Consider the following 23,847-nt stretch of genomic DNA (forward strand, 5'->3'; position numbering starts at 1 on the left):
ATGTTTTGATATATGTATTTTGATGACAAAATGAAAATGTAAATTGCAAATTGCTACCAACTAACATGTATTTTTTGTTTGGACAATACCCCTTGAGAAGTGTATGCTAACTTGACAGCTGAAAAGAAGCAAAATATCATATTTAATATATACATATAAATTTGATACATTAACTGATCATAAACTGATCTTTTATTGATTAAAAACTGTTCAGAAGTTATTAGCTGTTCTCTTGTATATAACTGATAAAGATTATTTGCAAAAGAGACGAAGCTGTTATTTGTGGTCAAGTGAAATTTAGGAATACTTGGTCAAGTGGATTTTGAAAGTTTACTGGACCCGTGTCCAGAGTTTGAAAACATTTTTAACCCCTGAAATATCAAATCAGAGTTCACAATTACAATTGGCCAAATGGGAAACATTCAATGTCTATTCACAATCAACACAAACATAATGTCACGACCACCTGTTGCTTTCATTTTTTCAACTGACAGTTCTAGTTCTCTGTAAACAATGTGAGTTTTGTTTAGTGCAATAAAACAAACTGTAACCGAACAACCAATTAGACTTATTCCGCAATGGATATGGTCTGCAATTATGAAAAGATGGAAAGTAAGACACCTACTATCAAGACAAAAGACTTTTATGTGTATAAAGGGAAAGCTATTCAGCTTGAAATAGAACAAAATATATAAAAATACCTCATATATAGTCATTTATAGATTGAGATACCACAATATTTCAGTATAGAAATGAACGTGACAACTTATTTGACTGTGTATTTATGGTCAGACACAATGAAGTGACGCAAACTTCATTTAAAAAAAAAAAAAATATCAAATACTATTTATATGATGACTTATCTTAACAATGAATACCATCGGAATACATATTCCCTACTACTAACAATAGTTAAGTAGTCAAATTCGTAAACGTTAAGCAGGACGTATTCAAGTCAAAAAGATATTTTCAGCTACAGATGGAATGAAATAACTGAATACAAAAAATATTTCTTAATGTAATTAATTACATCTCAAATATGATGCTGGGAGTGCTATATACCTGGGAGCATAGTGATCCTGTATTAAGCTTCTGGGAGAGGTAAACTTGTCCATGTCTCAATGTTGAACGAGGTAACCTCCTCGGGTTGTAATGATTTATACTGACTTCCTTTTACTGTAAAACTACAGCCACCAAACCATGCAGTATCCAAGGCTACACCTACATGACTGTAAACATATAGTCATGTACCCTAGCTTGTGTCTTCTGACATCCTGTTCCATGTCTACTGTTATGACATGGAGTCTCAAGTGGAGGGGGCATGTCAAAACCAACTTTACTATATAGCTTACTACTTGTAAAAGCAGGTTAATTCTTGGCATCACATATCTGCCATAAGAGGAAATTAACAAGTAATTATATTTATATGACTGATAACTACATCAAGTCAATAATAGAGATGTTTTTTTTGTAAATTGGTACAGGATACCTTTGAGATGATCCCAAGTCTGACACACAAATCACAGCTGTTGATGGGACACCTTCCATGTATCACTTGTTTATTTCACATGTTACACACATGGCCTCCACATGCCTCAACATAGCATCTAGAGCCATATCCATCCCCAGGTGCCCTCTTAAACACACAACAGTCAACACAAAGTAACAGCTCCACAGTAGATTTCACTCGCAGGTACGATGTGAATGTCAAGCCTTACACTTCTATTAATATCGTCACAATCAGGCCATATAATCATTGCATAGTTCTCCTTTGTTGAAATTCAATGCCAACGTGTGTACCCACCTGTCCTGTTCATAGCACTAAGACATGTTCAGATCACTGGATTAATTCATATTAGAATGGGTAATATCTCATGGCACCGAGAATAATGACATTAAAGAATTATGAAGTCCTATTCATAACTATACTACAGAACATGTTTGCAATTCCAGAACAGTTCTTAACAATTTGTTTGTTGTTTGATGTGCACTCAGGAATAGTCCAGCTAGATGATGGTGGTCTGTAAACTACCAAACCTGAACTAGGCAGTCCAGTGATCAACAGCATGAGCATTGATCTATGCAGCTGGGATATGATGACATGTGTCAACCAAGTGAGTATGACTGCTATCTTCAAAATTTACAAAAATGCAGCGACTATGCTTGTTGTAAGAGGCGACTAACAGTATCGGGTAGTCAGGCTCGCTGACTTGGTTGACACATCATCAGTTCCCAAGTGTGCAGATCGATGCTCATGCTGTTGATCACTTGACTTTCTGGTTCAGACTCGAATATTTACATAACGCCGCCATATAGCTGGAATATTGCTGAGTGCAGCTTAAAACTCAACTCGCTCACTCACTCATCAAACTGGGGGAGTCAGTAATGTTTTAAGCCAGTTTTACCAGTATTCCAGCACGATCACAATGGGTTTCACACATTAAGGGGAATCAAACCCATGCCTCTGGCATAACGAACCAATGTTTTAACAGTGTTAGGGGCGTGGAATAGAGCTATGGGTGCATTATGGGTTTTCACTTCAAAAACATCTGTCATTGTTTGGCTGAATACATACTCTGTAAAAGATTTTACAATCTTATAAAAGAGAATTTTATCTCCAGACACGAGTCATCCATCAGTAACAATGTATGATGCAATATATCTCATTATAAACGGAGTTAATTTCCAAAACATTTTGGTTTTGCATGAAAACATTACACCAAAGGGCAGCTACTGCCTACTGGTTGATGGAATAAATGTGCAGACGATTATGCATGTGAAATAAGAAGTAGCTAAGGGGTTGGGGTGTAACAATAGGGTACTAGTTGGAATTAAAATGCTCTAGGGTCCGAAGACCCTGGTTAGACAATGAACTCTAAGCCTTTTAATTCACTTTCTACTGGATAATACAGTTACCTATAAACCATCCCTAGTATTTTGATTAGTGATAGGGTTGTTAAGGTCCTTATTCTGGACAAAGGGAAGAGTTTCAAACTTTGTTGATCAGTTTTCAATTAAATATAGACAAACTCTGCACACGTCAATTGCACTGTGTTACAAATATAATCTGAGAATTATTTCTGACTCCAGCTGAACTCTGAACTCAGAGCAACAGTTGGCAATAACTGCAGTTACACTTTCATTTCAGCTACTCGTAAAAAATACACTCCAGTATCAGTTACCTTTCAACCAGCTGGATCCACTATAGGTTAATAATTGTATTCCAATATATGCCAGACCATTCATGTCTTTGTGCCAGGACTTTTGATAATTTCTGTCAAACAATATGTTGTCGTTTCCTCACACTCAGCCATATTCCAGCTACATATTGGGGTCTCTAAATAATGAGGTATGGGCCAGACAATCCAGTGATCAATATCATGACTATCAATATTCAGATGCATTGATCTGACATAAAACCACAGTTATTGCTCATGTGTTTGGTTTTCATACAGTGAGGAGTAAGTATTGGTTAAATCACAGTTCCAATGTGGTTTTTTGGTTGCCTTTTTTATGTTGGTTAACAAAGCAAACAGCAATTTTCTTAATATTATGCAAGATCGTTGGCAATCACATCTGGACCAGGCAATCACTGTCAGCAGTGATCCTTTTGTCTCAGCATATCACTGACTGAGTGAGATAGTTTTACAACCCTTCAGCAATATTTCATAGCAATATGGGGAGGTCTGTAAATAACTGAGACCAGACCAGATAATCTAGTGATCAGTATCATGAGCATCGACCTACGCAGCTGGGACATGATGACATGTGTCAACACAGTCAGTGTGCCTGACCAACCAATACTGCTAGTCCTCTGTTACGGCCGGCATGGGTTACTGAAGATCAGTTCCAACAGAGATCTTCACGATTGTCAGGAAATAGAGAAACAAAAATAACAACATCTGGATGTCTAATGACATGATCAGTTTCCCTGATTAAAGCACCTCTTATAACCATAGACTTGGGGCCTATTCACATTTATTGCCCCTCGTGAAAAGCAATGGTTTGTTGGGTCCATAATATATCCTTGGTCCTCAAGAGCATTGCTAATCATACACAAGAAATCAAACAATTAAAACTGTCGACAATTCAACCGATAACAACAACTATCAATCTTAACATAACACAAAACTATTTACCGTTGAAGATCTTCACTGAAATGAAATGTGGCAGACATTTGTTCTCACATAACGATGGACATGTAAACAGGTGCAGGGTGTCAGACATATGAAGACTGTTACCTTCAGTTTCAGAATTCATAACATTTGCCTCTGACGTGACTGATTATCAGCCAGCAAGCAGTGCTAGAGGAACACCTACATCCAATATGGAGAACTACAACTTTCACAACCCTAGTGATCATTAAGGTATTTGAAGTTTTCACTATACTGCTGACATTTGTTTTTGTAACAGACATAGGAGAGAGCAAATGAGATTAATTTGACTCCACGCTCAGCCACTTATTATCATGTTTGGGTAACACCAGATGTAAGCCTCACACATTGTATCCATGAAGACAGTTGAACCCACATATTCAACAATACCAGCAAACCACTGGGCAACGCAACCACCCCCTCAAAAATTGGAAATGAAAGATTAAAGCAACTGTTTGGGGCATCTTTTTGAACCAGGACTTAACACATCAGTTCTTCAAACAGTCAACTTGTCATGACTAATAAATCCAAAGGAAAAAATAAATAATTATTATCTGTAAGATGGCATATCCTGTCATGCTTAATTGGACATCCAGGTCAAGAGTTTTCTAGCACAACTAAAGGAAGCAACACTACACATCAAATTCACCTTAGACTAAACCTGCCATGTACCTGGCATGCAACAAGATAACACTCACCTCATCTGGGCTCTGGGACTCTGTGCCTCGGGGCTTGAGAAGAAAGAGGAGTCAGAGTCACGGGTGTCATCACCCCCAGACGGCTTCCTTCTTATAATTTCCGAAACAGAATCCCTTCTCTCAGACTCCGGTTGCTCTTGTTCATCTACTGAAGATCCGGCATCATCATCTCCTACATCAAAGGTCACCTTGTCTTTACCATCCTCAGCCATATTGGAGGGCCCTTCTTGGTCCTCTGTCTGTCAACAGACACAGACTGTTACAATGTAATCATGTTTGCCGTAGTGTTCATGACTAGTCTTCACAAACATGGCATTCATGGCATATTCAGTATTTAAGTATCATACGGATCACAACATGAACAGCTTACACTTTAACATTGAAAACTGGGTGGTCACTAAGTTTTTTCGTTGAGTATATAGTTGAGTTGAAGGAGTGCATATGGTCTTACGCCCCCTTTAGCAATATTCCAGCAACATCATGGGTAGGTACTCAATAAGTCACTAACAGCCTGTGATGGCCTCAATTTGACTGACAGTGGCCTTAAACATCGTTCATTCACTGACTGACTTCAAAATGAGTCACTACGACACCTACAATCCCAGGGAAAGAGGGTCATGGTCTGTATCATGATCCCACAAGCTAACGGTTAAGAAGACAATACAGTTAGATCACAACACGAGTACGCTCAACAGACTTATCTATATCAAAGGACTGCGGCTGAGGTTAGGTTCATACCACTTCATATTTCAAGGACACAGACTGACCGAAAAAGATGGTTCAATGTTATTTGTCTGAGGAAACATGCACAAACACTTCTAACAGTGATAAATAGAGTATTTACAGTGTCTTCACACAATAACAAAGATTCTTATCAGTAAAATCAACCAATCCGAAACAGTTGGCCTCATGATAAGATACATATGCAGCTAAAGTCAGAAACAGGGTCTACTTTTCAACTACCATATATCAACATAAAGCCTTTTCCATATCTAACTGATGATTGATTCACAGTAGACACAGACACTTATTTTCCTCTGTGTTGCTAAAAACATGACAACAAACACACCAACAGGTCATTTGGCACTTCATGACTCATTCAAAAATATGCATTCACATGTGAAACTAAATATTTTCCAGTCAGTGAAATTGTTTTACACATCCATTATTTTAAGTGAGCGAGTTTAGTTTTATGGAAGGGGATACCAGAAATGGGATTTACACATTGTTCCCATGTTGGGAAACGAACATGGGTCCAAACTCTCTTCGGCGAGACAAATCCTTCAACCACTAGACTACCCCATTATCTTAAGAATAGTTTCTGAAAAAATAATTATTTCTACGTCATAAATACCATATATAGTGGTAAAAATATGTATTCTACTCAACAAATGCTCATACAATACAGTTTTAGTATTTCATTCGCAATATAAGATGTTTACCAGGTTTTCTACACTGCACATTTCTGGTAAAGCTTATCAACCTAGTATCAACTAACAGGCCCAGATATTTATCACTAGATAATACAGCAGATATAGATTTGTATCATAACTGATGTATTTTGTCAGTATGGCCACAGTAGCATTATAACATTCAGTAAATGAAACAGGTTTATCATAAATAAAATAAAGATATATAAAGTTAATCTTCTTGACATCTCATTCAAAGTTATAACGTACATTTATCAATGGAAGATCATACACCACCATCAGCCCAAAATAGTCTTATCACATGATCATACTAGTGAATAAACTATTCGCTGCCTGTGATCGTCATGTGATCCTGAAGCTGTCACACTCTAGCACAAATGAAAGATTCAAAGGGACACAACAGAAAATCTTGATGACACCAGGCACTTCCTTAATTTCTTACTCTGTCACTTCTGAATATGAGTGAGTTTGGTCTTACGACACTTTTAGTGATATTCCAGCAATACCAAGCCCAGAAATGTGCTTCACACACTACAGAAAATGAGTAAGGTCGTATGTTGCTTTTAAGCAATACAATGACTGGGAACACAAGCAACAGGCTAAACTAATCATACATATGTGTGAAATCAAACCAGTGGGTCTGCAGCAAACACTTCAAATCACCAACCTCAAAGAATGTAAGAAGAAAGGATAAATGGATGGAATGATAAAAACTAGACTCACTCACTCACTCTGAAATGATCATACTGACTAGTCAGGATAATAGGGTAAAGGTCTGAATAAAAAGCAACAATCCAAATGTCAATCTCAAGGCATTCAATTAGAAGCCCTCACAACTGATAAGAAAAATCACTGCCCCACTGAAAAGCTCTCATATCACCCATTTTGATACCAGTATGTTATCTGCATGATTATTTAAATCATATTGAAACCTTGACAATTAGTGAGGTAAACCACCAACCTGTGTCAACCACTGATATACCTTGTACATGAACCAGAAGGCAACAGCACTATCCTGTCTCTCCCACACAGCAGCCCAGCAAGTACAGAACTGGAATCAGTAACCTGACACCTTCCTGTGATATTGATAAATCTTCTCCCCACACCAACAAACAACTGACTGAAAAGGGCTGTCTGAATGAACCTTTTAAAGGGATGGGCAATAAACAATATATATTAATATCAGCCATTCAAATTTTTAAATAATTTTGCCCCTTTCCATGTGTCATATTTCAATGGAACATAATACATAAATGACACCCATCCAAACAGTCTTTATGTTCCGTACTTCTAATGGCCCATCAAAACCACCGGCTACTTCACCATTAAGCAGTCTACTATAGCCATGCAGTAATTAAGTAGCACAAGAACTGGCACTAATTGTATATTTCACTGAAATTAAACTGACATTTTATTTTTTGAAGGTCCTTGGGGGTAAAATGAGGGTCCTGTGAAATTCTAGTGTCCCTTCTGATAATTTCCCGAGAGCCTGGAATGAATTATTGATGTTGACTTAAGAATGAAATGATGCCCATAAGTGCTGAGAAAGAAACAATCAAATATTTTACTAGGTCACAGTCGTGTTGTGGGTACAATGAATAAGATTGTGTGTCCCTCTGGACATGGTGATTTTTTTGCCCTCAGATTTCTTTAAACGTAACTGTCAATAACCATACACATACGACTGCAGACTGTTAATAATGGAGAGTTATCACCTCAATCAGCAATATTCCAGCCACTGAGTGACTGAGTGATTCTGTGAGTGAGTGGTTTTCCAAGGAGGGGGCAAGGGCTGGTGGTGGGAGAGGGGGGAACACCAGAAATGGCCTTTCTGTTCATCACTGATTTCAACTACCAATGAGCGCGAGTTTAGCTTTATGCTGAACTCATCAATATTCCAGCTATATGACGGCAGTCTTTAAGTAATCAAATCTGGAATAAAATGACATGTCAACCAAGTCCGGGAGTCCGACCATCCAATCCTATTAGTCGCCTTTTACAACAAGCATGGGTTACTGAAGATCAATTCTAACCTGAATATTAAAAGGTCAATTTCACCTGACCACTGTTACAAATGAACATGATCATTATTGCTTAATCAGGTAAGATGTCACTTTAAAATTAGATGCACTTTAATTGCAATGTTCATGCATTTGTGTGTTGCATGTTTGTAAAAACTTGGACTGATACTGAATGAGTTTATATGTAGCCTCTATTTGTGACAAGTGTAATAGTAAATTAATTACACTATGAACGAATATGTGGATTAAGGACTGTTCACACAGAACACAACTTTGTGCCCTTGATAGGTAATATAAAACTTTAAGTGAGATATAGCGTTGAAAAATATGAAACAGAAAATACTCCATGTTCATACATAAGAATAATGATGACAATAATCATGAGCACAGCTGTTACATTTAATTGGAACATAATCATTATGGCATGTTGGAAACGTAATCAGTTACTTGGTGCCTAAAAACTGTGGCTGTACCACAATAAAGGCAAGTGGGTGCCTACTGCAATTGAAAAACGGCACCTGAGACTTTTGTGCCATCATGCATCAACAATGAGTATATATATATATATATAATGGCAGTCTCTCTACTACTGGCAAAAACAGAAAATATGCAGTCTACTTAAAAGGACCTGACAACTGCCATTAAACTTTGATGAACTCAATATTTGTGTGAAATCTATTCGAATATTTGGCGGGGGGGGGGGGGGGGGGGGGGGGGGGTAATTGAAGAACCGCTAGATATCATTTGAAATGGTCACGCCCACATTTGCGCTTTTGTAAAGAGTCTATGCAACTATGCTGATTCTGACTATAGCAATATATTCCGAGTATATAATTTCTTTTGGTTAAATGTAATTCTCGGAGGGTTCAGTTAAAAACCATGCCATATATGTTTGTAACGTGCGTTTATTTCATCTTATGGACCCAAAAGTTTCTAGACAACCGGGCAACCGGCATGTAATTTGTAAATTTGTCCTTAAACTAAAACCGCATTTTTAACTTAACTGCCTAAAGACAGATAAGCATACAATTCTAAAAATGTACAATGAATGTGAATTCATGGTGCATTACCTTTCTCAGTCGCAACGCTTAAATGTATTAAGTACACGAGAAACATGTGCACCAGAGTTTGTTGTCAAAACGATCTTTCCCTTCCGGTAAATGCGGAGCATCATGTATGCCGACTCATGTCATTTATATATTTGTTATTATTAAAAGAACAATGTGTGTGCAACATGCATTGGTCGTAAATATTTCTTTAGTAGATGTGGTACTGTATTAGTACTACAATGTACGTATGACATAAATACTTAAGTAAATTGTTTCGTTGCTAAAATATTCCACCCAATATGGAATGTTCTTTGTGGGAAATAGTATCTTCGTCCGATATGGCGTGAGCTTGAAACGTTGCTTATTCACATGCGGGGCCCAGCTACGTTTGGATGGGTTTGCATGGGTGGAATGGGGTGCGGGATGTGAAATAACATCGTACGATGTGCACTGTGTCAAATCATTTTTACGCACAGTAGCTGCTAATGCGGCAGTGAATATGCAGCGATGTTAAATAGTCTTTGAGTTAAAAAATGTAAATATGTATGAAGTTTGATCATTTTCAGTACCCACGAATTCACATTTATCGGTGATTTGTCAATAACAGCATCAGAAAATTCCAGCTGATATTTGTATTACGTGATCCTGATTATTTCCTTTATTTTGAAGTCAGTATCGGTGAGTGACGCAGACGTCACGAAAAACTGCCAGAGACATGTCCACACGACTATAGTCGAATGGACCTTTTTAAGTTTTGAAAGCAAATAGGAGCTGTTTGTGAAGAAAGAAAAAACAACCCATCCAAAACTACGAATCAGCCACCATACAAAACGCATGTGCGAAACATACAAAATTGCAACGTAAGCGATTTGAAAATCAATTGTCGACAGCACGTGTGTAATTTACGCACGTTATGTCAGATTGTATTACCAATAACTAAAAACTAGAAAGTGTGTTTTTTAGTGCATGGAATGATACATAGCAGGTATGCTATCTCTACGAAACATACAGGTTGAACACAGACCAGAAATATTCGTTGTTGTTTTGTTTTTTTAAGAACGCAGTCATACGTGACAGTGATGATATTGTGACATTTCTGTGAAGCGATATAGGAACATTGGTTATTTGTCGGTCTACAATTCAATTCAGCGTCAACGCATAATTAGAAGGGTCACTATAGTAACGTATTTTTAAAAATATGTTCTGAATATTACGCTTGATTGACACTTAGAATGGTCTATGACGTTACATGGGAAACCCCAGAGTCACCAAAAAGTGTGTACGTGTTAGTACTCGTTTGAATTTCTGCATGTGAACGTGCCTCTGTCGGATTTGCCTCTTTAAAAAAGAAAAAGGCCTAACGTAAATTTCTATTGCTGTTATGTAATACGAATATTACTCGCAGAATCATTACTTAAGATCATAAAACGATTTATAATGTTGATGAAATTGAAGTGTAAGTTTTGTTAACCATACAGATTGTTGTTACCTTACTCAATAAACAAGTATGAATCCAAACATGAGCAAATGTTTCATCCCAATGTCTCATTGTGTGATTGTTGCTTGTAGATACCCCGACGTTGCACGTCTGTCTCGACCATGTTTCCAGAACATTTTTTTCTTTTCTTTTGATGACATATCTGGTGCAAAGATGTATGCTGTATTTGTCATCACTGACAGTTTAGTCAAACCTAAGACTTTGGATTTACCACAAACATAAATTTAAAAATAGATTTTGCAATCTGTACTTACCATAAGGACATGCAAAGACTTCTTAAATGCTCTTTCTTAAAATTGCATTTAGTTTGGCCAAAACACAGGCAAAACGGCAAAGGAGCACACAGTGTGCACTAGAAGATCGTTGTAGTCATCCTGACACACTTTGCATTGTCCTTTGACTTTGCCAGGTCGCCAACACGAACACAGCTGGACGACCTCTCTCTGCACAAGGGTTGCAAGAACAGATAACTCGATAAGCAGGCTATGTGAAGTTGGATATAGGGGTGAATGAGCTTGAAGTGCTTCATGTCGTGATCTTCATCCATTCTGGTCACTCACTGTTGGTCTTTATGTTGCTTGACAGTGACTTTAACTCTCTTCCCGAACATATGCGTCATGAATACTTCTGTTGCTAAAAATGATTGGTAGTGTTCCTGCAACTTACACCCATGAAGAAGTCGACGAATATCTAGTATGAAGTCATATCTCAGGGAATGCAACAGAGTGAGAAATAACCGAGGCGATATATACTGACTTTTTGTATGACAAAGGTCTCCCAAAGAAAAGACCTTTTTGCTTGTCCATACATGCTTCTACAGGAAGGAGAGCGTTGCATATGTCAGTTCTTGCATGTGCATCTGTGAAGTCCTTGTGATTCATCGTGAACCTCTGTGCAGGCTCTATTGCTGGGACCTCACCCTTACTCAGACCAGACCAAAGCTTACATCCGTATAGGGATTTGGGTAAACATATGAACTGAAAGAGGTTTAGACTGGTTAGCGGATTTAGGGCGTTTGAATGAAATCCATATTTGATTAGTGCTTTTGAGGTTGATTTTAGGTTTGAGCTGGCCGCCATGGTTCTCTTCCAGGAGTTGAATTTACTGATCAACTCAATACCATGATGTTTGGTTTCAGTCACGTTCGGGACCTGGAACAGGTCACTAATAAAACACCAAAAGGCATTTACAGATACAACTCCGCCCTGTTGGACACCACTCTCTAGATTAAACCAGTAGGATTTTTTACCATTCACAAGCCAAAACCTTCGTAGCAGTTAGATCTTGACCTCCAAATAGGTTCTTGCATCTTCATGTCATGCAGTTTCCATAGCAACCCGCTATGCGAAGGCTTTTGTTCTGTCCAGAATCATGGCTGTCAATGAACCACTTTGCTCTGTGTAGTGACCAGCTACCCCCTGGCTACAAAATGATGCATGAGTTAAGGATAGACCTTTTTGAAATCCACTTTGGTGTGTATTTGGATGTGTTCTGCATTCTTCAAACGGTTGTACCCTCCTGTCTGTAATGGTTTGAGATAATTTGAAGATTCTAAAAAGTGTGACACACCCTTGTATGAGTCAGTTGAAACCTTTGGCTTCCCAACTCCCTTCTAGATAGCTGCTGCGACTTCATGTTTCCAGGCACAAAGTATTATGCCCAAGTCTATGAAACTATTGGGTATATTAGCAAGGCGTGTAAACATCGACACTGAGCATATTCAGTTGTCTGTTACTACTTCCTATTCTCAGTAGCGACCAGAACAGCTTCTTGTCTGTGCCATGCATGTTATTCAGTATTCAGAGTCAGTTTTAGTGGGATTTGGCGTCTAAAGATTGTCTACCCATAAGTAGTGTGAAACAGCAAAAATGTAATCTTTTATAGATCCGTTTATTTTTGTTTTATCCCAGGCAGGTTTCTTTTGATTTGCAAGGGGAAAGATAATCTGACAGTATGTATAAGGGATTGTTAGTTGACACAGACACTTCAATCCCCCACATTCTGTTAGATTCTATGCATCTAGATATCTAATTCAGTAATTATGCTGGCAAGACTTCTTAAAACTTCTAAATCTCTGCAAAAGACTCCCCTCTTCACGGTTGTCTTTCTGTAGAGGTGAAATGAACTATTTCTTCCCCAATATTGTAACAAGTCACTGTGCATCTGTACGGTGGATATTAGGCGCTTGATAAATACATTATTATTATGTTTACAGATTAAACGTAGTATGCAGCAGAGAGGGTTCGGGTGACCCTGGCACAATCAGGCTCGCAAGGCTCATCCTCAGATCAGGGCCCCTCTACACGCAGCCCAGACAGCGAATGAGAATTCTCTTGGAATATGTAGACTCCCAACATAGCAACCTTCTGCATTACCCAGAGTGTCAGAAGGGACGTGCTTCCGGCGGAGAAGCCGGGGACTCTCCTGATCTGCGCCATGAGATCAAGAGGTACCAAACCAAGGGCAATGAGAACAATGGGGAGCCTGACGACAGTGTACTTGGGATGCAAGCGAGACATTTCAAAGGAGAGGTCTGCACATCTAGCATGTTTGTCCTGAATCTTGCCAATCACGTTGCTGTTAAAAGGAACAGAAAATTCAGTGACGTGAAAAAAAATCATTGGCTTTGTCAAAAAGGTAAAGATCGTTTTTTTTCGCAGGGATTCGTCTCATGTTGTGTATGGCCTGTTCCAGAGAAAGTTAAAAGCATCATTTTCCATGACGCGCTCGACATGTTCAGGGTCTCTATTCACAAAGCTCTGAAGTGATCGTAAGCCACTAAGGTAGCCCTTGTGCAATGTTAAAGAATGGGAGTTAAGGTTAGTAAAGGTTGCTTCGTTAAAGAAGCCTCAAGGTCATATCATGGATGGACCTCGTAGTCAAAGTGAAAAAGGACAAGATCAGGTTTTGCTGGCTGGAATTCGTCTCAGGCTGTATATTGGTCTATTCCACAGAAGATTAAAAGCATCGTTTTCCAGGACGCCCTGGACATGTTCAGGGAGGTACCATGGATGGACCTCGGGGTCAAAGTCACAGGCATGTCGGAGACGGTAGTAAAAGCAGCGAGCCATGTTATCGTGTCTTGTAACAAATGCTGGTTGTGCCAAGGAAAGGCATCCACTGACAAGGTGTTGGACATTCTCTGTAAATTCATTGCACATTCGATATAAATTTCTATGCTGATGTTTTCTTTTATAATCACATTTAGGATATTGCGAGTGGGAAGTAACTGGTCCTGAGCAGCAAAAAGGCAGCCCCCAGTTACACATATGAGACCAACCAAATTCATCCAGGCGAAGGAGTCGGTTGTATTGCTATTCCGTTCCACACACTGCATGTACACACGATGCAATGGCCACTCAGAGAGCCTCTCCACAAAGGACTTCACCTGGTTTCCTCCCATGGCTGTACCGTCGAGCAGAACATTACCATAAACTAAATCAGTCTCAAATTTAAATTTCTGTTCAACAACCCTGGCACGTTAAAAATAGTTATGGAATTCCTTGCTTTCATCGCGAGTCTTGACAAAAAAGTTTTGATTCATATACATGAATATCACTGTACAAAGTTGTTTTTTCTTTAGGTGCCAAGATTTCCCAAATATGCACAATGTGTGAAGTCCATTTCTGGTGTCCCCCGCCGTGATAATACGGAAGATTGTTAAAAGTGGAGTAATACCAAACTCAATCACTTTAATACCAATACCAGTAGCCAACATCAGATACACGTCTTATCGCAATAGGGGCGGTGGGGTAACCTAGGGGTTAAAGCGTTCGTTATCACACTGAACTGTGACTCGGGTTCAATTCACCACATGGCTGCAGTGTTTGAAGACCATTTCTGGTGTTCCCCGCATTGATATTCCTGGATTATTGCTAAAAGGGGCCAAAAACCAAACTCGCCCACTCACTCTTATTGAAATAATGACAGACATGCAAAGTACAGACCATATGCACTTGCATGTGATGAATTGTGGACTGTGGTTTGGATACCTTTAAGAACAAGTGTTGAACCGGATGGGGCGAAGGTTTTAACCAACACAATTAATGTATGTACTGGGTCACATCGTGCTCATAGTGCGCTCTGAACGTTAACACACACGTAACATTAACAAAACCTTGGCATCAAGACAGAGGGGTTGCATCTTTCTGTCTCTCTCTCTGGCACGCACGCACATTTGTGCATATGTATGTAATGATTAAACCTATATTGCGCGCGGATAGTATTGTTTCAATATCACTTGAAAATTTTCTCTTAGGCGCAGTTCACATTGCTGCGGTGCTGCCAACAGCAACAGGGTTTCCATTTCTTTAATTTCTCTGCTGCTTGTCCAGTGTCCATGAAAAATAACAAACAGGTTCATAAAGTCGAGGAGTGAACAGATACATAAACCTTTTCGTCGGGATATTTGTGTTTCTCATGGCCTTTCAGTGTTCAACGGGTCAGGTGTGATGTATTATAAAGGACAGCCAATGCGACCACAAAGAGCGACTGAGCGAGTTTTATGTTATTTGTAGCAACATTCCAGCAATATCACCGCGGAGGACCCCAGCAATGAGCTCCACTCATTGTACCCATGTGAGGAATCGAATCCAGGCCTATGGCGTAACAAACGAACGCTTTAACTACTGTGCTACCCTACCGTCCCTGGCATAGAAAGAAACGCCCGGTAAGCACGAATGAGTGAGTTTAGTTTTACGCCATACTAGGCAATACTCCAGCAATATGGCGGCGATCTGTGACGTTCCAGTGATCTACAGCATAGGCATCGTCCTGCGCAACTGGGAACGGATGACATGTGTCAATCAAGTCAACGAACCTGTCCACCCAATCCCGTTAGTCGACTCTTACGACAAACATAGTCCATTTTTGTGACAAGCATGAGTTGCTGATAACCTATTCCCTCCCAGATCTTCACGTAGCCGCTGTAATCGGAATCTTCAAACGGTCACACAACAATATTGTTGCCTTATTGAGAGGTACTGTAATTTGCATGATGCGTTTTCAGGGGAAACCAATAGGCAGTTTTCACCAGCACGCCATGGTTCTTGTCCTGGTTTTTAAGGCGTAGTTTTGACAAGTCATCCAGTTAACACAGGGATTGTTTTAGAATGCCTAGATTCAGTAATAAGTCGATAAAGCTTCCGTTTTATTTATTTATTTTTTTGGCGAGATATTGAGAACACAGTATGACTATAAATCGTCCATGGATCAAAAACACACTACAGTATAATGATCAGGAAGCATCGCAGCCCCGCGTCCTTCACCTTCGAAACAGGAAGCAGACTACAACATAAAGTCAACGCGGTTCCTGGTTGTCATCAAATCAGCACAGACTCCAATCGCTGTTCACAAGTTCCTGGACTCGAAGCAGGTCCTACAATGGCGTTATTGTACTTCAATCTCGTCGACTTCAGTGGCTGCTGAGGTGTCGATCACGCCAGCAGTCTCGTCCACTACATTACCCTTGCGTTGGGGATTGCTCTAACTGGGTTAAGGAAGAATTCCTTTAGGGAGATTGGCAGCCCATTGTCTGTGTCGGAATGACCGTTATACTGAATTCGCGTAAAGGAATTCGACATAAGCCTTCAGAAAGGTGCCATTTTGTGGACGTGTTCTATGAGGAGAAGAACATATTACTTTTCTTGATGCATAGTGCATCTCAGAACGTGACGGCAAATTGCGTCCCTGTTCTGCGAGCAGCAGTGAGTTATGCCAGCAGTATTTCAGTGACTAAAAGGGGCGGTGGGGTAGCCTAGTGGTTAAAGTGTTCGCTCGTAACGCCGAAGACCCGAGTTCGATTCCCCACATGGGTACAATGTGTGACGCCCATTTTTGGTGTCCCCCGCCGTGATGTTGCTGGAATATTGCTAAAAGCGGCGTAAAACCAAACTCACTCACTCAGTGACTAAAACAAGTTATAAATTCACGTCACTTAAACCGAGAATATAAAAGCTGTTGAAAAACAACATTAATAAAAGAAATAACCAGAAAGTCACAGATACAGATGGAAAACCAGCATCGAAATTACAACACAACATATCAACAAGTTACAGATCGTCAACAACCGAAAGTAGATCATCATACTAGGACACAGGGACTTACGGTACGTTTTGCTTTCAGCATGGATCATGGCTGGATTTACACAACCACGCCGGCCGTTGACGATTGTGCTTTTTATCTCTTTACAAAACATTCTCACAACTTCGCTACCAACAAACAACTAGTCGCAGCACGAGTCTAAACTCATACCTCAAACGCAGTATATATGGTCTTCAGTCATGACTGACGTCAATCACTCAGGAACACACAACCTGCATTAACTGCGCCATGCAAGGTCTTCGGGATGAACTAGTTGACGTTCTATATCTATAAGCATCCTGGGTCCTTGAATGGCTGGAAGTATGTTTTGGTAACACAGGCCATTGGAAGTCGTACAAGGCATGAAACGTTAGGGTTGCCCTGCTTCAAACCATGGCGTCATTGCGCTAAATGAAAAGCAATTTCTTTGACGTCTGAGCCCCGTTTCTCTTTGTAATCTTCCAAATACCAAAATACTCAATTGTTCGCAGGCCTCTATTTGCAGTGGAGCATCCAGTAGGGCTGGGTCCATTATTCGATACACCCGCAAAGATCATGGTCTTCAGCGACCCATGGTTAACGTTAGAGCAGACTAACGGGATCGGGTGTTGAGGCTCACTGACTTGATTGACACATATCATCGTATTCCGTAATACCGAAGAGGTTCCTGTAGGCAAATCACAACAGTTGACGATTATCACCAGTGAAAATATAACATTAGGTTCTTCACACGTTGCTTTTTCTCCCTTGGTGAAGGATCTTGGCTAGAGTCTGATATCTCCATGGATATACTAGTACATATCGACAGACTGTGTAGAACCTGGTATTTCCATTTGTGCAGAACATCCGAAAGTACATGACATGAGAAAGTGCAGAGATTCTAGTCAGATGTGTAATTTCCTCCAGACTAGTTTATTGCAAGAGACTGCTTGTAGGTATTAACAGGGTTCAGCTACAAAGACTTCAGAAAGCACAGAATACTGTTGCCCGCTGTCAAAATCATATCAGATTACTCCTGTCCTCAAATCCCTTCATTGGTTGCCCATCGAATGTCTACAAATGCTTCTACAACCAAGTCCCATCCTTCTCCATTGACTTGATAACGGTATACGTACCAGCCAGGGTCCCGTTTCACAAAGCTCTCGCAGGCCTAAGATCTCGTAACTTTTCTCGTGGTAATCGTACCTCCAATACTAGAAAGTAGGAATGCTACGAGAGCTTAGGCTTGCGAGAGTTTTGTGAAAGGGGTCCCTGAGCTCTTCCGTCTCAGAACCAGCTCCTGCTTACTGTAACAACGTTCCTCATTTGGTAAACGACCATTCTTTCACGCAGCCCCAGTAAGATGGAACTCACTGTTAGTTCACACCAAAGACACCGACTTTCTGACAGCTTTCAAATCAAAGCTGAAGAAAATTTCCTCTGGAAGTAACTGACTCTCTCCCCTTTCCCCCAGCGCCTTGAGCATGCACTAGTGCGCTGAACAAATGACCAATAATATGTTATTGTTTACTGTATCCAAATAGCGCAGATCGATACTCGTGATGCTGATCACTGGATATTTGGGTCCAGACTCGACTCGGTCATATATGTCAAGCTCGTCAGAATATAATCTGCTAGCAGAGTGTGCTCGTGAGAACTGCCGACCTACTCGGAGTATGTATGTCGACCGATTCAGATCGTAAGTTGCTCATCTGCCTGTAACAGCAGACAGGGCAGGGAGAGAGGAGACAGCGGCAGACACGGCACGCGACGAGCAGGTGGCGGACAGCCCAGAAGTGAGGCAAGGCAGGGTTTACGAGGGGCGAACTGACCAGTATGTCCAGCTAATTTACTGACCAAGTGCCAGCCTCAGCCGCCTTACCCCAGCTGATACCCAGTGGTGTGAAAACCACGTTATATTTGGAATTACACTTTCTCAGTGTGCTGGCTACCCGTGAAGATCCGGGTTATAACTGGTCTTCAATGCAGTAGCCCTTGCTTGTCGTAAGATGCGACTGACGGGATGGTCAGGATCGCTGATTTTCTTGACACATGTCATCGTATGCCATTGCGGAGAACGATGCTCATGATGTCGACCAATGGATTGTCTGGTCCAAATTCAATCATAAGTTGGAGACGCCTTTAATCAAGCTGAATTTGTCTCTGAGGTAATATGTCTCTGTTTATTAAGCGCTTGGATTATTCCAAATGAACTTTCAGCCAATGATAGTTAGTCTCTTTGAATTTTGGCAACTCCAAATCACCTATGAACATAGCTGTGGCAAATTAGCACCCTCGTGACCACGTGGGTAATCTGATATAATTGTCCCGCTTTACTTCATAGTTAATGCGGACACCGAGATTTCCTTAAATCTCTCATTTAAACACTGTCTGGGTTTATACTGATCAAAAACGTTAATAAACTGATACACTTTCAATTCAGAACAATATTACACGTAATAAAGCACACGTTCCAGTTCAGAGCACATATAGATGTATATACACATACATTAATAGCGTTAGTAGTCTTTCTGGAATGGGTACAGGTTTCTAATGACATTCTGATCGTAGGAGTTCGGATGGCATGCGGAGTGACAAGAGGACTACGGGACAGCAGACATTCCACCAACTCAGAGTGGTTTGGCGGGTAGGGCCAAGGGGGCTTGTAACGCTAAAATCTGCCATCCAGGTATGTAATGTCAGTAACGAGGTCTAAGGATCCTTTTATATGGTGATGAGACTCCGGTTGTGAGTACATACATACCTTGATGGCAGATTTAGTGTTGCAACCCCTCTGTGTGTAGTGCTACACTTACACCTGACGCGTTGGCGTCGATGAGGGAGCACCGCAGAGCGTCTATCTGGCGTTGGTGAGTGAGTGAGTTTAGCTGTACGCCGCACTCAGCAATATTCCAGCTATATGGCGGCGGTCTGTAAATAATCGAGTCTGGACCAGACAGTCCAGTGATCAACGGCATGAGCATCGAACTATGCAATTGCGAACCGATAAGTCAGAGAGCCTGAACACCCAATCCCGCTAGTCGCCTCTTACGACAAGCATAGTCGCTTTTTATGTCAAGCATGGGTTGTTGAAGACCTAATCTATCCCGGACCTTCACGGGTCTCCGGCTTTGGTACCTGGGGCCGTGACTGATCAGATGAGTCAAGATGTCATTATTTTGCAGTCGTCAGTCTGAGCAATGACCACACACAACTCCTGGACGCCAAATCGCACACGTTGACAGTAAAGTTTGTCGCAGGTTTCAGTCATGGGTCAGACTTCACCACGTCATTCCATTCCATTTCAGTAACACCCATTAGCTATTCCTGAAATTTAGCAAAGGTTCCGACTGGTTTGCTAGAATCGGTTCGAGAGGCGTGTCCAGTAATCGAACAGCGAGTGCTCAATGCACGTTATACCCACTCACCCCCTGGAACCACTGTCCTGCAGAGTGCAGTGATGGGGTGACTGTCCGCCTGCGTTTGCAGTGATCGCGAGCTTGTGTTGGTAGTGATTGTATGATCAGTGTTAAAAATCTAGTCACCATTTGTGAAACATGAACAGTATGGCTGAAATATTAGCATTTCATGCATGCACTGGATGTGGTGGTTATAAATAGAAAGTTTCAAGTTGCTAGGTTAAACATGAAAGAAGCAATCGTCGATTGTCGGCAGAAGATATCTTTTCACGTAGACAAATACTAAGTTTATTTCCTAATGGTTTGATTTTGCAGCATTTCTATGAGCCGACGTTCTTAATGATACACTTTTCCACATATATGTGACGTCTTTGCACTATTGAATGCATAATATTCATTTTGTCTAATTGTGATCGTGATGTGATCGGGGTCCAATGACTGTACACCCACTGTGCATGCTTGCAGTGATCGTATTTTTTCTTGCAGTGATCGGTATCGTACAGTCTTTTCAAACATGTGCATGGACCATGTAGAAGTGAAGATGACTGAAATACGTTGTTTGGATCTTAGCTTTACTGGCATAGAATCAGAAATTAAAGTCCCAGCTATTGTGCGAGAAAGGATTCAGACGGTACAGCACAGGTTAATGAAAAAATAACGGCACAGCACAAGTTAATGAAAAAATTACACGTGCTTCACGAAGACCTGGCTTTCCGTTTCTGTGCAATCCTCCCTCTTAATAAACAGTGAACTGTCTGAGTATTTTAATGATAGATTGTTGAACAACTTTTTTTTATTTTTAGGACAAAAAATCCTCACAGGGTTGGTGTGATGGTTTGATTATGATCAGCGTTTCACTGAGTGTGCTATGTTTAACAGTTTCCGAGTTAGATTGCAATTCATCGCCCTCTTTTGAGCCAAACGGACTATAGTAGTCATTAATAAAGAGTCAAACGATGTATAGCCTAACACAAGCCTAGAAACGTTTCTTAGAAATGATAGAACTAAGAGTGTCATCATGATGTTTATTATCACACTTCACGCCTAGATGTCGCTTATTGATTGACTGAGCGCTTTCTGTTATTTTCAATGTACCCCGCTTAAAAGTGAGTAAAATGCCCTATGTACACCGCCGTTGGGAATGTCGAGCTCATTTGGTACTTCGCTGTAGTAAGTTTTTACCTCGAGTTACAATGAATCACGGATGCACTTAAGGGCACCACACACGTATGATACGCAGAAATTATCGATATATGGGAGATAACTCTAAATTTGGTTTTCTTGGCAAATTGTAGCCATGGCTACAAAATTTATTGCACCCTTGCTTCAGACAATTCTGAGTTAACATAGGGAACATAAACAAACATCGAGGGCACATCCACCCATGTTCGCCTCCTGGCCAGTGAACAACTTGTATTGTGTGTATACTAAAAAGTGGTTACATTTCGTTGTATTATCCTGGGTGGGAGATAGGGAGGTGAACCAATCAATGCCTGGTCTGCCTGTCCTCTGCCGACCACCATGGACGAACAAATTGAATCTGCTTTCATCCGTGAAGAGCACACGAGACCACTGGCCATGATATCTACTCCATCTCAAACGCGCTTGCCTGTGACGTGGAGTAAGTGGTGGACGAAATGCATGTCGCCTACAGCAGAGTCCGGCTGCTTTTAAACGTGGACGACCGGTGCTCCTGGATATCCTTACATTGTTAACATTGAAGTGTTTTGTTGGAAGATCTGCTACGTTAAGGAATAACGCAGCGTCAATCATGTGAATATCATCTAAGTCTGCTGACTAGTTTGAATCCTTGAGATCTCTGCCACAGTCTACCAACAGCATCCTGACTCACATAAAAGCGGATAGCAACCCACTGCTGAATTTGACCAGGCCTATGGTCTGACACTCTCACAGTCCCTGAACCACATTATTTTCCATACATCCTAGCCTCCCTGCAATGCAAGTCCCAAATGAATCAAGTCTAGATTTCCCCTGGTTCAGAATTCCTGGTCTCCTCGGGGCTCCTTTTCAATTTATGATAGGTTTGTTGGTTGCCATAAAAATGATGATTATCTAAACATTAGTCTAGGTCTGACACGTTTCAGCAAGTGTCAACAAATGGATTTCCATGTCGACATTTTGATTAAAATGTGTGTCATTTGAAAGAGAATGTATCGGACATTAAAGAACTAAATGTGTTTTTCCATACTGTTAAGGTTTGTAAAAAAACCCAGTTGTATTTGTTTGAAACAACAAGAGTCATCTGAAGATGGCATATCCACCCGGCCCCCATATATTTGAAAGGACAAATCATCTGACAGTTACTTGATTTTGTTTTAGACTAAGTCTGAATTATTTCCATGGAAATCATGAAAAATAAAATAAATGCCAAATATATGTAAACAGCAAAAGGCACCACTTCAAGATCTGTCTCATATATCTGCCAAATTATGTTGAAAGATATCAAATGGTTTTCGAGTTGTGCTCCGAAATGTTTCCATGGAAACTGGAAAAAATAAAAATGCCAAAACTTTGTAAATAGCAAAGGGCACCACTTTGTGGTTTGCCTCAAATATCTGCCTTGTCTTTCTGAAAGGTATTAAAGAGTTTTCGAGTTGTGCTCCGGAAAACGAGGTCCTTTCCTCCATTTTGAGACGCAGTCCGAACTGTTTCCATGGAAACCCAGAAAATGATAAATCGCAAAAACCTGCAAATAGCAAAAGGCACCACTTTGGGGTCTGCCACACATATCTACCAAGTTTATTAAGAAGTTTTCGAGTTGTGCTCCTGAAACGAAACACACCTCTACCTTTGAGACAAAGTCCAAACGTTTCCATGGAAAACCGAGAAAATGAGAAATCACAAAAACCTGTAAATAGCAAAAGGCACCTCTTTAGGTTCTGAATGATAATATCTACCAAGTTTTGCAGAAAACATATTCAACAGTTTTTGAGTTATGATCCGGAAACAAACCCACCCCACCATTGGACTAAGACCAAAATGTTCCATGGTAAAACAACAAAACTCTGTAAATAGCAAAAGGCACAACCGTAGGTTGAGATTACTGTATCTATCAGTTTTGGTCTAAAAACATTGAATGGTTTTTGAGTTATGATCCGGAAACAAAATGATTACGGACGGACGGACGGACAGACAGACTAGGCTTCGACTACATCCCCCCGCATTACATGCGCTAGCAGACTTTGGGGTGAATTTAGCCTTCCTTCAACACCATTACTGTGGCGGTTGGGTATGCCAGAAGTTAAAGCGTTCGCCATTCACGCCGAACACCCGGGTTCAATTTCCCATGTGGTTAGAAGGTGTGAAGTCCATTTCTGGTGTCCCCCGAGAGGAAATGGCTGGAATATCGCTAAAGGCGGCGTAAAACTAAATTCACAACACCGGTAATGGCGTGCAATTCCATTAATATATTTGGAACTACAAATATCCCGGAATACGTTTTATGAAAATTTTTCAGAGAATATAATAGTACAAAAACTACGAATTGTTCTCTTTCC

General features: G+C 40.4%; 1 protein-coding gene across 4 annotated transcripts in view; it reads right to left on the bottom strand.

Annotated features, from left to right (window-relative positions):
• Window positions 1-9,445, bottom strand: part of LOC137287453 (acetyl-CoA carboxylase-like) — a 59,740-nt gene extending 50,295 nt beyond the window's left edge. The window contains exons 1-2 of one of the 4 annotated variants that reach the window (XM_067819760.1): window positions 9,374-9,445; window positions 4,853-5,091 (exon numbers count right to left, since the gene is read on the bottom strand). In XM_067819760.1, the coding sequence (XP_067675861.1) occupies window positions 4,853-5,064 (212 nt within the window). In that variant the 5' untranslated portion in view covers window positions 5,065-5,091; window positions 9,374-9,445. Of the gene's footprint in view, window positions 1-1,062; window positions 1,296-4,852; window positions 5,092-7,243; window positions 7,319-9,373 lie in introns of those variants that run through there. The other 3 variants (XM_067819758.1, XM_067819759.1, XM_067819761.1) reach the window with 3 other exon arrangements.
• Window positions 9,446-23,847: the final 14,402 nt, after the last annotated feature.

The sequence above is a fragment of the Haliotis asinina genome, chromosome 6, assembly GCF_037392515.1.
Source record: "Haliotis asinina isolate JCU_RB_2024 chromosome 6, JCU_Hal_asi_v2, whole genome shotgun sequence".
Taxonomy (NCBI): Eukaryota; Metazoa; Mollusca; class Gastropoda; order Lepetellida; family Haliotidae; genus Haliotis; species Haliotis asinina.